General features: G+C 44.5%; 1 protein-coding gene across 1 annotated transcript in view; it reads right to left on the reverse strand.

Annotated features, from left to right (window-relative positions):
* Positions 1–2,728: 2,728 nt before the first annotated feature.
* The window catches only part of EPHA1 (EPH receptor A1), a 35,445-nt gene continuing 18,681 nt past the window's right edge, over positions 2,729–19,492 (reverse strand). Inside the window, exons 5-18 of the mRNA XM_085324709.1 lie at positions 15,167–15,322; positions 14,633–14,965; positions 13,320–13,444; positions 13,057–13,216; positions 10,372–10,468; positions 9,510–9,565; positions 9,111–9,233; positions 8,822–9,007; positions 8,319–8,380; positions 7,731–7,940; positions 6,111–6,260; positions 5,187–5,380; positions 4,715–4,870; positions 2,729–3,768 (exon numbers count right to left, since the gene is read on the reverse strand). Of these exons, the coding sequence (XP_085180835.1) occupies positions 3,690–3,768; positions 4,715–4,870; positions 5,187–5,380; positions 6,111–6,260; positions 7,731–7,940; positions 8,319–8,380; positions 8,822–9,007; positions 9,111–9,233; positions 9,510–9,565; positions 10,372–10,468; positions 13,057–13,216; positions 13,320–13,444; positions 14,633–14,965; positions 15,167–15,322 (2,087 nt within the window). The 3' untranslated portion in view covers positions 2,729–3,689. The remainder of the gene's footprint in view (positions 3,769–4,714; positions 4,871–5,186; positions 5,381–6,110; positions 6,261–7,730; positions 7,941–8,318; positions 8,381–8,821; positions 9,008–9,110; positions 9,234–9,509; positions 9,566–10,371; positions 10,469–13,056; positions 13,217–13,319; positions 13,445–14,632; positions 14,966–15,166; positions 15,323–19,492) is intronic.

A 19,492-nucleotide genomic window follows, 5' to 3' on the forward strand; every position in this document is an offset into this window, starting at 1 on the left:
TTTATTCTCTGAATTCTTGTTGTTACCTAGAATGGTTGATATTAGGTTATGTGATTAGAGGCCGGTATCTAGAGCCACAAAGGTGCAGTGAAAGACACTAACAAKTGGGAGGAGAAGCATCCTGACCCACCTCCCAGCTTTATTGCAGAAGTACTGTCAGCTCCCTTACTTGCCTGYAAATCCCATTAAGCTCAGTTAGTGGGAGAGGCTCACCTTGCAGACTGAGGGGGAGTTACTGCTCACATGGGTATGAAACTGCTTATGAGATGTAGGAAAAGCCATGTACTGGAGTGGCCATAAGTCTGGGGACAGATGCTGGGAACACCAGACAGTCTGAGTCAACTGCTGGAAAGGCCAGGAGATCCAAGCCAGTTACATTGGGGTCTGAAGTTTGGCTACTGGTAAGGTCACTAGTCTGGATCAGCTACCAGGAAGACTGTGTGTGTGTGTGTGTGCGCGCGCGCGTGCGTGCATGCAAGCAGCATCTGGGAGTCCAGGGAATTACGGGGCCAGTACTGGGTAGAATGAATGATTAAGACCAGTTACTGGATGGCTCCATAGTGTGTGTGCGTATGCATGCATGAGGGGGTCTGAGTACCAGCTACTTGAGTGGGGTTGTAGGCCTCAAGGGTTTRTATGTCGAGATGCTAGCAGTTGGGTAGACCGGGGGTCCGGGTGCCAGCCACTGGATAGACTGAGTGTCTAGCTACTCAGAGGGACGCATATTGTATATATTTTCCACCAACAGGCCTTCATCCTGATCAGCTAGAGAAAGGAATAGATTACAGATTATTTGTGCTCTCTGTATTTGCATGAGTGCTGCATCTTCTATGTGGCCAGCTGTGTGTGTGTGTGCATATACATCTGAGTATATGAATATATGAGTGTGTGCATATGTGCCCATTGGGAATACATGCTCAGACTTGCTACTGGCTGGACCTGAGGGCATGGAGCTGGGCAGGTTCAACTCTATCAGCTATGGATTTAGCAGCTCCTAACAGTCAAAAGTTGGAAGGGACCTCTGATGACCTACCAGCCCAACACCCCTTCTCAGCAGGTGCAGTCAGAATTCAGTATCTCCAAGGACAGAGTCACTACAACATCACCAGGCAACTTGTTACAGTGYTCAAACAGCCTCATAGTAAAGTTTTTTTTCTTAAGTTCAAATGGAATTTCTTGCATTTCAGTGTGGACCCACTGATTCTTTTCCTTTCATGGGATACCACTGAGAAGAGTCAGCCTCTGTCTTCCTCACTCCCTCCCATCAGGTGTTTGTACACAGTGGTAAGACACACACACACAGCCTTCTCTTCTCAATCCTAGAATATACCTGCCTCTCCTTGTATGGCAGATGCTCCAGTCCTTTAAYCATCTTAGTGGCCTTTTGCTGGGCTCACTCCAGTGAGTGCATGTCTCCCTTATMTTGGGGAGCCCAGAACTGGGAACAGCATTCCAGGTGCTGTGTCTCACCAGTGCTGAACAGAGGGGAAGAATCACRTTCTTAGGCCTGCTGGAGATGATTTTTGTAAGGCAGCTCAGGATACTGTTGGCCTTCTTTGCTTCAAGGGCCCATTGCTGACTCGTGTTCAAGTTGTCCACCAGGACCTTCAGGTCTTCTTCTGCAGAGTTACTTCCCAGGTGCAGGACTTTGCATTTTCTTCATGTGATTCCTGTCTGCCCAATTCTCCTATCTGTTRAGGCCCCTCTGAAAGGCACCACAACCCTCTGGTCTATCAGCCACTCCTCCCAATATTGTATCATCTGCAAGGCTAGGGCAAAGTTTATATATGTGTGAGTCATGCTCATATCTTGCGTTAGTGCCATTGGAGCTTATCTCCTAGCCTTGGTATCTCCCATGCAGCCGCTTTATACTTCATGTTCAAGACACCTATTAGCAAGATTGAACTTACTGATACACTGACAAGACTTATAATAATAGCAAATCTCATCAGCTGTGTTTCTTACTGTAGTTGCAGTGATTTGAATAGCTGAGCTAGAGCATGTAGCCAATGGTTCCTTGTGTATGCCCTTCTTCTGGTGAATAGAAAAAAAMCTCCTTCTTGCTTTAAGTTACTTCTTATCTTTTCTGGGTAAGCAAGATCTTCCCAGGAGCAAGAATGTTAATTTATGCCCTTAAGGCTTTGGAGCATTATTCAATTATGAAATCACTGACATGCATCTACARCAGTGACTGACTGCTGAATGACTAACACTGTGATGTACTCACCCTCTTCACCAGCCTAGACTTAGCTCAAGTGCTGGAAAATGATTCTCTAGGTGAGTGCAGCTGACTTTTCCTAGGTAGGATATGAACACCTAGTTTGGGTTTTTTTTGAAACAGTCTTAGGAACTAAAGAGTGATAATTTTTTCCCCTTCCCCCTGAAGAGTCTCTTCTGCAACAGCTGGAAGTATTATCAATGTTTAGAGGTAAATACAAGTGCTAAACAAAGATGGACTGGGCTAATGGATGGATTCAACTGTAACTGAGTTTAAAAAAAAAAACCCTAAAGCGATCAGCTGCACATGCATCCTTTAGTCCTATTGCAACTTCATTTGCACATTAAAACTGCAGTTAAAATGGCTGTCAGACACAAGCTTGGCTGCACAACCTAAATGTGGATGTAAGCACCCCACTAGAGCTTATTATATATATACTAAAGCAAAGTTCCCAATTGTACTTGAGATAAGCCAAAGAACTCTAACACAGCTTGCTCTGCCACAAGTTTATTTACAAAATACTATTTACAGTCTATAGAATCTCTGTCTTGAGCTCTGATAAATAATAACTTTTCCTCCATAGAGRAGGAATAGTACAGACTACCTATGCATGTGTTACAAATACCCTATGCAGCCAAACAATGCTATTCCCTCTTTTAAAAGGGGGCAGAGAAAAAYGGGTACTTAAAGGTTCCTGTGTCAYGGCACAAGTAAAGATATTAAGCAGTTAGAGAGATGCAAATCTCTCTGGTGAAGTGTACATGTGCAAGACAGCAACATGCTGAGGTTACATGATCACTTGAGTTACAGCAGGGTGCGCTGCTACTTCCTGTCTTCTCTTCGTTCCAATAAAATAAAATAAAATAATAGCAGTACAGCATGAGTTGGTGGTATTTAAAGCAATAATAACCGAATTTAAAAATATAAAAATATATCCCTTATCAGCAGCCTTGTGCAAGACTATGATATTCCCATTGTGAAATAAGATGGAAGGCTGCTGAAATGAAGAAGAAAGGACGCTAGGAAGTGAACGGGCCCAGTCTCCACAGGTCTGTGTTCTTGTGCATATTCCCTGAAGGTCCATTCTATCTGAACCCTCATCTCCCATCTTAAAACATTATTCCCTTTAATTGCTTATAGTATTATGTTTCTGTATGATTCACTGAAGCGTTGAAACTCCAGTATGTGGACTACAGGGATTATTTAGTGCTGCACAGACCAGATTACAGAAGACAGGTCCAGGAACGGATTCTAAGACCAGTGCCCTGAAAAGACACTGACAGCTGCTGTAGCGCTAAAGCAAGGAGAACAGAAACGAGAGCAGGTCGTGTTGTCCCATGAGTCCTTTCAGTCCTGGTTGTTTTGCCTTGCTTGTTTCAGTCACTCATTTGGAAACAATTGCCATAGGAATGATTCCAAGTGATATCTGCTAGGACTGGACATTTGTGAAGCCTAAGAGAGCAATGACAGATCACTCTTTGAAGCCTTGTATACTACAAAGGATCCTCTTCTGATGGCCTGGAAGTGACACTCCCATCTGTTTCAAGTCCCTGAAGGAAATAGGRAAAGAAAGAAAGAAAAAATGAATAGCTGTTCTTATTTCCTGGAGACTAGGATGTGGGGAAGGACAGAAACATTTATCAAGCATTAATTCAGACAGTTTCATCCCCTCAGTACCTACTACCTCCTACTTTTTCCCTGGAGGGAAGAAACCTCCATGTGTTCCTCTACTTCCTTAGAGAATAGCTGTCTCTCTAGATCCAGTCAGCTGGTTTCTGCTGCCTCTGAAGCTAAGCCTATGCTCCCAGTAAATTAGGATTGCATCCAGTTCAGCTGTGATACGGGCCACATCTCAACTCTTTAGTAGTGTCAGCCCCTAAGCTGTGCCTGCTCACTTTTCTTTTATGTGGCTGCCCTGGTTGGAGCTAGCCATACATCCTTGACCAAATAACATATTAAGAGYTGTATTGATAAATATATGACTTGAATTCTTCTGAAGAAGTCCAGAAGGACTGGACTGTAGGATGGAACAGTGCCAGGCTGATATGGGTGAATGTCAATGCCAATCTGGAGTTCAAGGGAAGCAGTTTCTCTTTATAAAGCTCTACTAGGGTGAGCAGATGGTCAGGTTAGAGAACTGCCTGCCGTCTATTGCTTCCTGTTACTATTTGTGTTTGATGTGAGCGCAAAGCAGCTCAGGCCCCTGGAGAGCCTCAAGCATAGATATTTAAAGAATTAGTCCCACAGCTTGGGGTGATCCTGCTTGAGCAAGGGGTTGGACTAGATGATCTCCAGAGGTCCCTTCCAACCTTACTGATTCTATGATTCTATGGTTCTGTGGTTCTTCCCTTTAAGAGCAAGAGGCCAGTCTACTTCCATTTTACTCCACAGAGGATGTRGGATGAAACTTTACAGGTAACTATGAGTGTCTGTTCAGACAGAACACAGCTATTGGCATAGCCTAGGGTGCCCTGCAGGACCCTAGCTTGCCCTTACTCAGCAGTGAGTTCCAGGATAGACTCCATTGTGTCAAGGCCAGCAGTACGAAAGTTGGAGATGTAACGTTTCATGCGAATGGATTCCAGCCACTCAGGAATGGATCTATAGGGGATGCCATCTGATCCGCTGCAGCTAGGGAGCCGAAGCGTTACCCTGGAGACAGAGAAAGTGCTCATTAGCCAGGCAACTACCTTAAATGGCCAATACTATGAGACAGTAGCTAGAGAGCAAACGGCTTTTGTCAGGGCTAGGCCAACTTATCTGCTTTCTGTACAGGAGATCAGACTGCCCAGGGCAATGGCTGTGCCCTGCGTCATCACAGGAGAGAGATTACTACCACCTTCTTCACACAGAGCATTCAGGGTGCCTCTTGCCAGCCTGCATTGCCAGCATTATCTTTTCTTCTGTTGGAGCCAGGGAGATGAAAATCTCTCAGTTAACCTCTCCTCCTCAATGCCAGCATGGTTACCTGGGATCAAAGTCTGCAACAGGTCGGAGGAGCTGTGGACTAGAGACAAAGTGTTGCAGCTGTGCTCGTATCTCCTGAAAATGAGGCCTCCTTGACCGATCATGTGACCAGCAGCTCTTCATGAGCTCGTACAGGATAGATGGACAGTCCACAGGTGGAGGGAGCCGGTACCCATCCTCTAAACTTTTCATCACCTGAACAAAGGATAGAGTGAACAATGGACAAGAAGAGCAGGTAAGAAAGAGGAATCAGAGAGCTCAGGGGCRAGGAGCAGACAGTAACATTTTGCAGTCTGCAGTGAGGAAGCAGATTGAAGCAGATTACATGCGTATAAAGTAAGATATTGGGCAGTACAGCAAAGGTTCAGGACACTTAGGGGATGTCAGAAAGTTAAGCAGCAGACAGAACTGGTTTCAGTCCTTTTATATATATATATATATATATATATTTTTTTTTGCCATTCAGGCAAAAAGCCGTTCATGAGAAGTGAGGACCAAGAGAGCCTGTCACTGGCCCAGTGAGAAAGGGGAACCAGGTTCTGGGAATTAATTTCAGCAGCATATCCTAACTTCACAGATGTGCTGAACCTAACTGGGAGKAGTATGAGGCTAGAGATAATACTATAGAGCACAGAAGAAGAGGCAAGAAAGAAACCAGTAGAGAACAACTCCAGGCCTAAAGGCCTTGGCTGGTATACTCAGCCTTTAATTTGGCTTATTGCTGTCAAAACCTGAACCTGGTTTAGGGGCCAAGAAACTTACCACTCTCAGCTTGGCTGCACTGATTTTTAGCAGAAAGGGAGATAGAACAGTCTTACATTCAGAAGGATGGCAAGCCTTTAGGCAGAGGGAAGTCTACAAAAGTTGGGCCTACATGCTTTTTTTTTATCCCCTTAAATCCACACTTCAGCTCAATGTCTGTTACCTCTTGATTGGTCATGTTCCCATATGGCTTGTCACCAAAAGACAGCACTTCCCACATGACAATTCCGAAGCTCCAGACATCACTGGCTGAGGTGAAAATCCTATGGGCGATGGCCTCTGGGGCAGTCCATCGGATGGGAATCTTACCACCCTGTGAAAGAGCAGAGACACAGCWTACTCAGCACTTATCACTGAGCTGTATTTTTCCAGTGCTTTCATACAAGGAGCTTGCAAAGTATTCCACAGATTGGGACCATGTCATTCCAAGTGATGTGTAATCATCTCTAGGGAAGTTTCTCAATAGGACAGAAAGAGTTTTGGAAAATAAATGAGTTTAAGCCCTGTCTTCTGTCAAATGCTACACTTAAGCACTACTGTAGGAATAAGAGCCTGGTACTGATCAAAGTCCTCCTTCAAATGACACCAGATATTAGAATCACAGGAGCTTTGGTTGAAAGCTCAACTCAGGGAACTACACACCCAGGGAACTAAAGGCCAGTCAGCCTCACCTCAATCCCTGAAAGGTGATGGTGCAGCTCATCCCGGATGCCATCTCTAAGCATATGAAGGACAAGAAGGTGATCGTGAATAGTCAGCATGGATTCACTAAGGGGAAATTATGCCTCACCAACCTGATGGTCTTCTCTGACGGAATTACTGGCTGGGTAGGTGAGGGGAGAGTAGTAGATGTTGTCTACCTTGACTTCAGCAAGGCCTTTGACACTGTCTCCCATAGCATCCTCATAAACAAGCTCAGGAAGTATGAGTCAGATGAGCAGACAGGGAGGAGGACTGAAAACTGGCTGAACGGCAGAGCTCAGAGGGTTGTGATCAATGGCACAAAGTCTAGTTGGAAGCCAGTAACTTGCAGTGTACCCCAGTGGTCAATATTGCATCCAATCCTGTTCAATTTATTCATCAATGATGTGGATGAAGGGACAGAGTGCCTCCTCAGCAAGTTTGCTGATGATACAAAACTGGGAGGAGTGGCTGATACACCAGAGGGCTGTGCTGCCATTCAGAGAGATCTGGACAGGCTGGAGAGTTGGGTGGAGAGAATCTTCTTAAAGTTTAATAAAGGGAAATGCAGAGTCCTGCACCTAGGAAGGAATAACCCCATGCACCAGTACAGATTGGGGGCTGACCTGCTGGAAAGCAGCTCTGCARAGAAGGGACCTGGGAGYKCTGGTGGAYRACAAGTTGACCATGAGCCAGGAATGTGGCCTKGTGGCCAAGAAGGCTAGTGGTATCCTGGGGTGCATCAGGCAGAGCATTGCCAGCAGGTCAAGGGAGGTGATCCTCTCCCTYTGCTCAGACCTAGTGAGGCCACACCTGGAGTACCGCATCCAGTTGTAGGCTCCCCAGTACAACAGAGAAATGGAGCTACTGGAACAAGTCCAGCAAAGGGCCACCAAAATGATTAAGGGATTGGAACATCTTTCATACCAGGAAAGGCTGAGAGAGCCAGGACTGTTCAACCTGGAGAACAGACACTTGAGGTGGACTTGGCCTAACTTACTTACACTGTCATTCTTACCTGGCAGAATTCCAATCCCTCTGAGACTGTAATTTCACTTACAAGACTGAGATCTTATCTCTCCAGAGACTGTTTTTTCATTACCTTGGTTTCATAGGTTCCTTCTGCATCATTCTCCAATATTCGGGAGAGGCCAAAGTCAGAAACCTTGCACTGAAGGCTGCGTGTTACGAGGATGTTGCGAGCAGCCAGATCCCGGTGCACATAGTTGTGTTCTGAAAGGTAGGTCATGCCAGAGGCTATTCCCTGCAGCATGCCCACAAGCTGCACAGGGCTGAATTTCTCCTCATTCTCCTGCAAGGAAGAAGAAATGAGAGAAGACTCTAGTCAAGTGACATCAATCTGCTGATTTCTTGTTATTGGCCTTATCAACTTGCAAAAGAGGACACTGATGAACAAGCAGAAAGGCTTGTTCTACAAGGACCCCACAGGTTCTCACTAGGAGAATCATCTGTAGGCACCTGTACTGCAGCTATCAAAGATAGCACTCTGGACACTGAGCAAATGGGAAGGCATTAAGCTTCAGCTGATGAAATTGGAAATGCAATTGCTAGTGAGCAGAAATTAAGTGGCGGTCAGGATATTATTTCTAGTCTTCTCCCAGGGACCTAAACACAGGTCAAGTATAAGTTCCAGCAGCATACAGGCCTATTACAGATTGGGGTCTCTCACCCGGAGGAAGGTATCCAGCGCTCCATTCTCCATGTACTCAGTGATGATCATCATTGGCCTCCCTTGAGGAAGACAAGAAGACATCATCTTTTTTGCATTTCTCCTGCTCTTGCCTTTCAGCACTCTCCACAATCCCCYAAAACAGAGAACCACATCCAGCCCCAGCCAACATACCCATTCCAGGCGCACAGCTGGCAGCCCTCTCCTCCTTAGACCTCCTAAAATGATTTTGTACTCTCTCTCTCTGTCACACGAATGACCTAAAATCACCCCTTAAATTATCTCATCTCCTCATCCACTCACCAGCCCAAGAAAACCTCTCCTAACAGAGCCTCATGATTCTGTTGGAAATCTGTACCTCTCCTCCCCTCCTCATTCTCTGCCACATGACAATGCCTGTCTTCTCCCAGCATAGCCTCCTTGACAGCACCCTATCTAGGAAAGGCTTTAGGAATGTGCTACCTTCTGCTCTTATTCCAGAACTCTCTCCTATGAACTCTTACTTTTGGTGACAACCCCTTCCAGACGCACAATGTTTGGGTGATTAAACTGCCCCATAATTGTTGCCTCACGCAGAAAGTTCCACCACTGTGAGTCTGAATACGTTGACTTCAGGGTCTTGATGGCAACCACAATGCGTTCTTTCCCTGGAAGCCGTAAGGACCCACGATAGACTTCCCCAAACTCCCCTGCAGACAAGCAGAGACACAAAGTCACAAAGGAACCCAGGAACTGGAAGCCAGATAGTAGTGTAGGTGAGCTGAAAGATGGGGAGAGAGACAATGAACTCACCCTCCCCAATTACATTCTCTATGGTGACACAAGAGACATCCAGTTCCTTAATGAATTCCAGTACCCCTCTGCTTGGGTCATCATATGGTTGCAGGTCCACATATGGCTTTAGCCAGACTTTCTCTACGGCAAATGGAAACAAAAGAGCAAATTAACCRGCCAACTTTTTGGACAAGCTTTGCAGGGCAAGGCTACAGAAGTAGAGCTGAATCCATAGATTTGCTACAAGAGCAGTGGACAAATCTACCAAATATGTTATGGAAAGAGATAAATCACATCAGAAAATCCAAACCAGTGTCTTGTTTGAAACTACTATTTCTTTTCATTTCCTCCAATCCACTCCAGGCTTTTCCCTGGTTCCACTGTCCCTAGCAAGTAGCACATCCACTTTGAGCTCACCTCGATCAAAGCCTGAAGTACTGTAATCTGGCCGTGATTGTCTCCGACGAGCCTGCCTGGAAGTCATGAAATAATCAGGAAACTAGAATGACCAACAAACAGCAAAGAGAAAAGCAAAACTTTCAGAATGTCTGCCCTAGTCGGTCAGGATCAGAGTTCTCAGTAGTTCAGAGCAAAGTAGAACCAGGTCCTGCACCTACGTGATAGGGTATAGCTGGCAAGAAAATCTGTGGTTTCAGTTACAGTTAAGATGGAGCTTTGCCTCCATGTAGTTTGTTTTGTTCATTCCTGTGCTTGTTGAGTTACAAATGAAGTTCTATTCATTTAATGTTTTCTATACACTYTCAACACAATATCTGATCCTCTTAAAACAATAACAGCCTTGTAGATAATTAGAAAGGATGTAGAAGAATTTCAAATCTGGGTAGAGAACTACTAAAGTAACAGTATATGGAAAATGGTTAGATATGACTAGATATACATATTACCTGCTTAACTGACCAGTAGCTATACAAACAATTGTGTCATAAGAATATTTTTGATTAATCTGTGATGACAATGGTATGACAGTGCTGGATTATAAAAAAAAATGAGAAATCACCATATTTTCCTCTGTCCTCGGCAGCAAGTATGATCTTACAGACATAGGAGCCCCTCCAGTCCTGCAAATCAGAGTTCTTGACTGAGACTCATTCCATCTAGCTGCAGCATGCTGGTCTTCCTCTTTCTTCTCTAACCTCCACCCATCCTATTTTCCAGTGATAAATCAGGTCCTCCTTTCCTAACTCCTTCTCAAGCTCCCATAGCTCAGCTTTTCCTACCCTTACATCTGCACTTTTTTCAACTCCAAAAAAGCACTTACTTTCGCCGAAAGATGAAAAGTCCCATAAGCAGCCCCATAAATAGTAGAACTCCAAAAGCAATGGAAACTATGACTCCACCAGACARAGCTCCTGTATCTGCAGAGACAAAGAGACAGGCCATATCATGCAAAAGACTAAGAACTATTTTGCTGGAATGTAGCCACCAGCTTCTACCAGCCAATAATATTAGACAAGCTATTGCCATTGACCCTCCAGGTAGTGGAGCCACTAGATTTGATTCCTATTGGCATTGTTATTCATGTGCATTGTGCATTTTCAGGTGGGTATGTGGTTGACTTATCTATGATGCTGATCCTAAACTTGAATAATTTATCCCTATACCTGATTTAGCTTCCAAATAAGCCCCATGTGGGCTGAACTAGAGAACACCAGAGGTCCATTCCACATAAATCTGTGACACTTTCAAAAACCAAGAACTGCTGTTTCTTCCCTCCCATTCCTCTCCAACTACTCCTTCAGATCAGGCCTTCTCTTGTTCAGTAGCTGATTTCAGACTACCATAAACAAAACATGAGTTTTCCTGGCAGTTTAACTTGCCTCATTTCTTGTTTATGCAATTCATTCTGTTTTCCCCTTTCCTCACTTACCAAAATCTGATAGAAAACACTGGCTGCTTAGCAGGTACTGACTTAAGAACTTAAAATCTAATGTCATGATCCTACTTTCTCAAAACTAAGCCTCAGATGGGTTCATTTTATGAGAGGATAGTGTTCAGATAACTTGTGTTGTGTTCTTTCAATTATATTCTCAAGCTAAAGCCATTAACTTCCATATTGTATATTTGAATTTATCAGAACTAATGCTAAATAACCTCAGTTGGTGAAGTGTGTATTCTCTTTTATTTCTCATAGCTTTAAAGAAAATTTTAAAATATTTTCAAAATACAAAAAAAGTTTTTTTATACTTATCTAATGTCCATCTACATTTTTTAATATTTTCRCTGAAGACATTTAGAGAAATATCCAGAAGAAAGAAAACTCATAAAGAAATTGTTTCATAAAGAATAACTGCATAACAATTTGTCCTAACATCCTAACATCCAGTTCAATGGAATAGTCAGCTTCACTGATTACCTCATTATCCTTGCTCAATTTGATGCTGACTCATCCCACCAAAATTATTAAAAATAACCAGCTTAGCTAAGTAGAAATCAAGAGGTAAAGTTAACATTCCTTTTTGCTAAAACCAAAGAGGCAAGAATTGGAAGGTGAGGTAGTATCTTTTACTAAACCAACTCAAAAAAATCAATGAGCTTTTAGRTACATAGTTCTTTTGCAGGAAATTAAGGGATCTAAATTCTCAAATTCAGATAAAAAAGTATTGCCTCTTCCTACAAATCTTGTTCCACTAATATTCCTAGGCCATTACAACTAAATAATGCTTCCGCTATAATCAAAGAAGCACTCCTACGAAATGAAACTTTGCCTGTAAGCTTTTTTATCCCTTTCATATTCAAAATACCCTTGTCTTGGTAGGATGAGATTATTCAGATTTGTTTAAAAAAAGCATCATCTTGGGAAAAGCTGCAAAAAATCTTCTAATGTGTCCTAAAATCAAACCCATCTACATTATTTTTTAATTTACATATTTTCCACAGAATGTTTCCACAGAATTATTTTATTGGTTAAATATCATTTAWGTCATCACTACAGGTACTGTGACTTCAAGAACATCTTGAAGAATATCAAGAACAGAAACTCCTGGTGTCAAAAAAAACAATCTTAAATTTAATTCCAATTACAGTGACACAATCCTTATTATCTTTTACTCAGATAACATAACTATTTAGTCACGTTAAATTATGCTTTTGTTTTCTTCTGTGTCCTTGTTCATTAAAATAAAACTAGCCTTTCTTAGGCATCATTCCAATTAACATATTTCTACAATTGCTAGGAACATCCATAGGGTCAACAGCAGAATCTGTGAATTCATGGAATGAAGACAGAGGAAACTCCATTATAAAAGACTTTTAATAGTGGAGAAATCTCTGGAGAAGAGATTTAAAAGAATATTTCCATTGTAACCCTGGGATAGAGGAGGTTGGATGTGGGGGCTCTATGAGCTGGTTTTGAAAGAGGAGAGAGGTCTTTCTGGTGGCTTCAGTAACTTGGCCTACACTTTGTACTTGGGGGAGAACTACTTTTTTCAGCAGCATATACCATCTTTTAGGCAGAGTCATCACTAGAATTACATTCAAGGGCTTGATTATATATAGCGGAAATGAGAAAGCTGGAAAAAAATTGCAATGAAGTTCTTTGAGGTCTCCCTTTCTTTTCATTAGTAACTTCTATGCAAAAAGGCACATTTGCAAATCATTTYGCTAACACTCAAAATTAGAAACACAACTAGCCAGAATCAAAAAATCATTCAAGAGAACTAGATGAAGGGACAGTATGTAATTTAACAGTACATTACACAAACCTGGGACCAGTCAGCACCGAATAGGGGAGTATTTTGTATCACAGTAAGGGAACAGGCTAACTTTTCCCTGTTCTGCATTTTTGACAAAGCAAGAGGCTTGGCCCAGTTGATAAGGAACTCAACAGTATAGTTTCTTTGCCTTACAGCTGGTAGGATACCAAAAGAGATCCATGTACCATGTACATATACAATGATAGGGTTGTGAGTTTATCACAAATGAGATACCAGAGGTTGTACTTCACCTGGTGGAAGGGTACGGAATTCTTGTTCCTGGGAGTATGGCCCAGGCCCAAGGGGTGTGATGGATCTCACACGAAGAAGATAGGCTGTGTCCGGCTGCAGATCTGTCAGAGTGACATTTGGCTCAAGAAGGTGCTTCACTGTGTACCGTGCCTCCTCTCCCTACAGGAATCAAATAGGGTCATGTAACAGACAYATATGGAACAAATAGGTTTCTCTCTACCCCTCTAAGTGAAAGGGGAAGAACAGATGAAGCAGGTCTCACCTTCTCAAAGAACATGACCTCGTACTCCACTGAAGTCCGGCTGCGCTGCCGTGGAGCAAGCCAAGAAACAGACAGACTACTGTCATCTCTCTGTGTCAGGATAAACTGGGACACTGTCACTGGAGCTGCAGGGAGGAGAACAGAGAATATCAGGAGCAGATACAAATGTAATGCAAATTAGGCCCTCTCTTCACCTGAGGCTCTATCCTTCCTACTCTGGCCATATCGTGCAACTGGAACTGACTCTTACTGCCACTGCTGAATTTCTACTCCATTATCTTTCTTGACTACAGTGAAAGGTAAATGAGGTCTCCAGTTGTAAATAATTGTATTGCACAAATACCCCAATAGTAGAAGCATAACTCTGTTTGGCCTCCAAAACAAGATCACAGTTCCAAGGAATTATATTTAATGCAACACTGTATTGAAAGGGTTCAGTCTGAAAACAAGATGTAAATATTTTCAGCTCTTAAAGCAGCTGTAGCACAACTGTCCTGTAAGATTTATGAATGCAACTCCATTTCAGAAAGGTGCTGACTATGAGATTCCACATTCAAAATCTCTCGATGGACTGTTCATGAATAAAAAGGTAATTCTTAATGATCTGCAGGGATTGAAGAGTCAAGCCTGGTTCTCTCCTTTTTTTTTCATAATCACTAGGAAGTGAATCAAAAGTAGCTTTCCTAGCTCTGAGTTGTGCTGCTTCTGTTTAGAGTCAGAAAGAAAAGTCAGAAAAAGTCTTATTTTGTCAGTAAATCAAAATTGGGTAAAGCATCAAGGCCTGTTGAGCACTGACATGACACTTCTCCACAATTGCATTTTGCAGCACATGGAAAGTATTCACGAGAGAGTCAGACTAGCCAACTTCAAGCTAAACTATACACACATCTGTCAGGGAGAACTTGCATTTTTTTAGCATCCTCACTTCTCTCTGCTTAAAAAGCTTTTCTTTTCCACTACATCAGGATTTCTATTTTCCTTCATTTCATTTTTTATAAAATCTGAGTCACAAGAAATATTTCTTGCCATAGGCCCTGTTCCTTCTGTCACAGGAACAAGCCAGTTGGACTACACCAGTGTATCACAGGAAGGGCTTTGTCCTCCTTGCCTTTGTGAAGTTCTTGGTGGATTTATAGCTCTTGGTGAGCTATTTGTTCTGCTACTTTGACTAGCAAGGAAAATGACTGATGGACTTTAAATGCCAGAGGCAGAGGCACACCATGGAAGACAGAAGAAGATGGGAAAAACTTAAGAAATTCAGAGATTCCTCTTTTCCTGATGCGCAAGAAGAACTTCTCTCTGCTTTTGCTAACCTGCATGTCCAACTGCAACCCAGACAGCTGGAGTAGTCCTCTGTGGAGCAGGGCCCATTCCTGAGACACCATTATGAGCTTCCACAGCAAATGTGTAGTTGGTGTAAGCTTCTAGGCCGTCCACATCCACAGTAGGTTTAGTGAGACCAGAAGCACTGGGGGAGAAGACCACACCAGCCTCACATGGCTCACATGCCAGGAAAAGACAGCGCTGACAGAAGACTGTGTAAGTCAGGTCCTTCCGCCCACCATGATCACTGGGAGGCTGCCACCACAGACTGAGCTGTGTGCCAATGAGGGAGAAGCTGACATTACGGGGAGCTGAGGGAGGGCCTACAAGAAGCACAGAAGAAAGTATTAGATCCAGATGTTAATACCCAAAGTACTGAGGCAGTTTCCCTTCTGCTGATGCATTTCAAATCATGCCCTCTGTCCTCCCAATCTCTCCTTCCCTGATCTCCTATCTCCATTTCCCAATCTCCATTTTCCCAATTTTCTCTTTTTTTTTATTTTTTCTTTATAGCCTTGACTCACGGGTGCAAGCAATGTTCTGTCCCTCTGAAGGTGCCCGGTAGAAGCCTGCATTGCAGGAACAAGATGTAGCCCCTGACTCATTGGATGAGCTGTTTGGGGGGCACTTCAGGCAGCGTTTAGTCTCCAGGAAGTGACGGTAGAATCCTCGCTGGCAAGCTATGGAGAGATAGATGAATCAATTTAAGATTAGCAAGAAACAATCCGCCAGTTTTGGTCAACTTCTTAAGCACKCCTTTATTTTCCTGCTCTCCTTTTCCATTCTCTTAGATCACAGAAATATTTAGGTTGGAAGTGACTCCTGGAGGTTACCTAGAGAAGCCTCCTGCTCAGAGCAGATAGATAGGAGGTGCAAACTCAAGGTAGGATCAACATTATGGTAGGATCTGTAGACTGCAGATCAGGGGTCTCATTCCTCAAGGGTGCTATACAAAAACAGAAGCTGGCCAGTCCTAGAGAGTCCTTACAACCTAAACCCAGACTGTTCTTCAACTTACCCCTTCAAGCKTTCCTTGTACTCCTGAGAATCCTCTGCATACTGATGTCACATGTGCTAGCCTAGGAACTATATAGCAGAAGCATCTTTCCTGATTTTTCAAGTGTTGTACCAGGACATCACCCAGCAGGGCCCTGGAGAATGTCCAGGTAAGTGTCAGTTTGCCTAACAGCACTGAATGAAGTGCCAGTACAGATCACAGAGGACAAATGCCACGTGMTTCCTGAAAAAGTAAGCAGCCACATCCTTTTCTACCTGTAACATCTGATGCTCAGTCTTTACTACGGTGTTACTAGCCTCAGCTACAGAAGCTCTGATCTGTCTGCCTCTCTATTCAGTCATCTTAAGGATAATGCTCCACCTCTGTGGGAGTGTGACAAGGAAGGAATGAATGARGCAAGTTGCAGCATCCTGCCAATTTAATGTTCTATCAACCTGTGAACAGTAACTAAATGAATCTATCAAATGTTATTAAACTAAAAACAARCAAAAACTATCACTAATCAGATGGCAGAGGGACAGATAAACCGATATTCTGTGCAGGCTACAGCCTTGCATTTAACGTCAGCATAGAGGGAACGAACTTTTTCACATTGCACCATGACAGCAACAATATTCTGTGTAATCCCTCACCAGACCCAATGGAGACCATCCCAAATCCATCTGCTTAGAAGCCAGAGAGAAATTTTACTGTGTTGGTGCATAGCATAGAAAATAATCTTTTATGCAGAAGATTAAAAAAACCTCCAGCTATTCCTACTCTTACGACAAAGAGGAACAATAGAGGAACCTAAAAACATTTCTATTAACAAAGGCCAAACACGACTCCTCTCTATTAGTCTCAGGAAGGGTCATTATCCTCACATTACGTGGAGACCTCTCTCTAGATTAGCACCGGAGAAGTGGTTACACCTCATTCCTATTGGTCTCCTATTTTGCTCTGGAATGGCAGGAAAACTGTGCCATTGCACTGGATGATGCTGACTGGCCTACTGGTTACATATTTATGCYGTCACACAACTATCTGGCCAATACATATAGACCAAAAGGATTTGAACCCTGAAGAGCACAGAAATAAGAAATAATCTCAAGAAGTATAAGCAACCTGTACCTTCTGAGCTCAGGAAATAACAGACCACTTATGAAAGAGACTATCATCCTTACCTACAAACTGGAAAGGAATCATGCAACTATGTGGCTAGTGATAAAAAAGGCTGTTAAAACATCTAAAAGGCTGAAACATTAATTCTCGCTGGTAGGCAGCCTACCAGTGAAAACAGCACAGTCCTTTCTTTGAACAAAATATTTCAGAGGATGGGGATTAGAAAAATCTGAGGCCTAAAAAGTAAAAAATGCACACTCTTAATCTCTTCTTTCTGCTTACAAAGGAGCTATGGCAAGAAGATGGGCCATCAACACTGAGAGTTTGCTTGGTGGGTGTGGGACTGATAGATACCAACAGGCTGAAGCTCACCGGTGACAGTCTTCATTCTTTCCCTTTCCTCCACACATTTCCACTGCCAAAGGATCACTAGCCCAAAGAATCATTTATATTCTATTTAATATCAAATTACCTCCTTCAGAAATAGGCAGGAAAAAGAAAAATTACTTTGGTCTCTAAAGTGCTCATGACTGAGAGTATTTGTACAYGGTGGAGTCAAGATGAAAACTCTGTGACCTTCTATACAACTGCTCCAGTATAAGATTTCAAATTTCCTGACAGTGGATCAGTCTGGATTGGAAGAGTTTAGACAGCAACAAAATGAAAAGAGCCAACGATAAATATAACACAGCTACTTTGGTGTTCCCTGGACAATAGTGCCTGCCATGAATATAGGGCAGCTTACACACCTGTTTATTATCCAGCTAAGCCAAACTTGGCAAGGCAATTTGGGGCTAGGGACCTTTCCAAGCTCCTAGCTCCTACCCCAAGATATCCTTCAAAATTTTCCTCTGTTCCACTTGGCCTGAATATCGATGCCATTACAGGCCCTCAGCTCACATCTGTTGCACAGAGTAAAAACAGCCTCTGTTGGGCCTCTGCCTCACCCAGCAGAGTTGGTGAATTTCTTTAAGTGGGAGAGCTAACTTAGAGGAAGACAACAAGCCTAGCAGTGAGAGGGAATTGTGTGGGGGACATCTGAGTGAGGGGTAAACCTAGGAGGTAACAGAGAACACACTAGCCAGCCTGACAGGCTCATGTCACCTTAGGCTATGTCTAGAGCAAACTAAGGTAAACTAGAACCAGGCTGAAAGCTGCAGGCTGCAGTCATAGCACACAACTGTCTGTACTGTCTAGGCACTGCATGCCTCTAGTACATTTCTGTTTGTGGACAGCCAGCTTCTGGCCCAGGTATTTTTGGAGGAACATGACAGTCAGTGACTGTTCCACCAGGCAATGAGGCYGCTCAGTTTGGAGTGATGAACAAGCAGTTTAGAATGGACAAGCAGCTGAGCCTACAAGCCCACCTAGGCCAGTGGAGCAGAGGACACAGCAGAACCCCAGAGCCCAGAGGAGCCCCCCGGGATTGCAGAGGGAGCAGCTGTGGCGCCCACAGGTGGAACCCCCACCCCGGCGCCGCGGCTCCCCGAGGCGAGTCCTGCGCGGGCGCCGGCGCCGGGGCCACGCTGCCGTCCTGCCGCCGCCGCGCGCCCCGCTTTCCCCGCGCCCGCCGCCGCAGCGCTCGCCGCCGCCAGGGGGCTGCACTGCGCCGGCGAGGCAGCCGCTCCGGCCGGGTCCGGCTTCCGCGCGCCAGGCCCGGGGCCGGCGGGAGCGGTAGCCGCAGGGCGACGCGCTCCCCCGGGGTGCGCCTGCCGCGCTGGCAAGTTGCCCTCTTTGGCGGGGGGCGGGGGCCGGCCGCGGGCCAGAGAGCCCGGTTTCCTTCCCATGCTGCTCTGTCCCACCCTGCAGTTCCTTTAACGAGGCTCATTAGGCAGAAGGGAAAGCAGCCTGTGCCCTCAGCTCACCCAGGCAGGAGTGAGCCCAAGCATTCACCCAGGCAGCAAAGCTGCAAGTCGGCAGCCTCAGCAGCAGCTGAGCCCCTCTCTCGCCCCAGGCACTCGGTCCCAAGGACCTTCTCCTCCCAGGAAACACGAGAAAAACAGGCCTAGGAAAGGGCCTCTTCAGCACTGCTTTCCCCAGGTACCAGAGGGCAAAGAGGATGGCTGGGGCCTTCCCTTTATTTGTTATTCCTGTAGGTGTTCATCTGGAGATGCCAGCAAGCAGTAGGCAGCCTTCAGACACCAGAGCTGAACTAAGGGAGAGTTCAGTGTGAACAACCCACTCACCCACTGGCAGAGCCCATCAAGATACCTGCAGTTAGGCCGGGGCACAGCCAGTCTCTGTTCTAGGTAAATTACGTGACTTGGGGAAGCTAATCACAGAGAGCTGGGTTCGTCAGCAGCAAAGTCTGCAATACTTTGAGAAGCTGAGATTTAACCCTGTGGGCAGGCACAGTTTTTCTGCAAGCATGGGACAGCCAAGCCATTAAATCCATAAACCCAGTAGAGGTTTATGTGCTTGGAAATTTACCCAGAGGTTGAGCAAACTAGTTCAGAATTGGGACTTCTGGCTTTCCACTGCTCCCTGTCCTGTCCTGTCCCTGACAGAGGTCAGACTGTCCTGCCTATTATGGGGCAAAGGTCATAGCTCAGCTCGCTCGCTCGCTCACTCTCTCTCTCTTCTTTTTTTTTTTTTCCTGTTCCTGCTCAGGGCAAAAATCTGAATGAAAGGACTCTGCCAGACAGTCTGTGTCCTCCACCCTTTCCCCCTTTTCATGTTTCCTGGGGAAGCCCTTTATCTTCTGAACACAGAAGTAGAAGCCCTGATCTCA

The sequence above is a fragment of the Rhea americana genome, unplaced genomic scaffold (genome assembly GCF_003343005.1).
Source record: "Rhea americana isolate MKP2758 unplaced genomic scaffold, rheAme1 scaffold_92, whole genome shotgun sequence".
Classification (NCBI taxonomy): Eukaryota; Metazoa; Chordata; class Aves; order Rheiformes; family Rheidae; genus Rhea; species Rhea americana.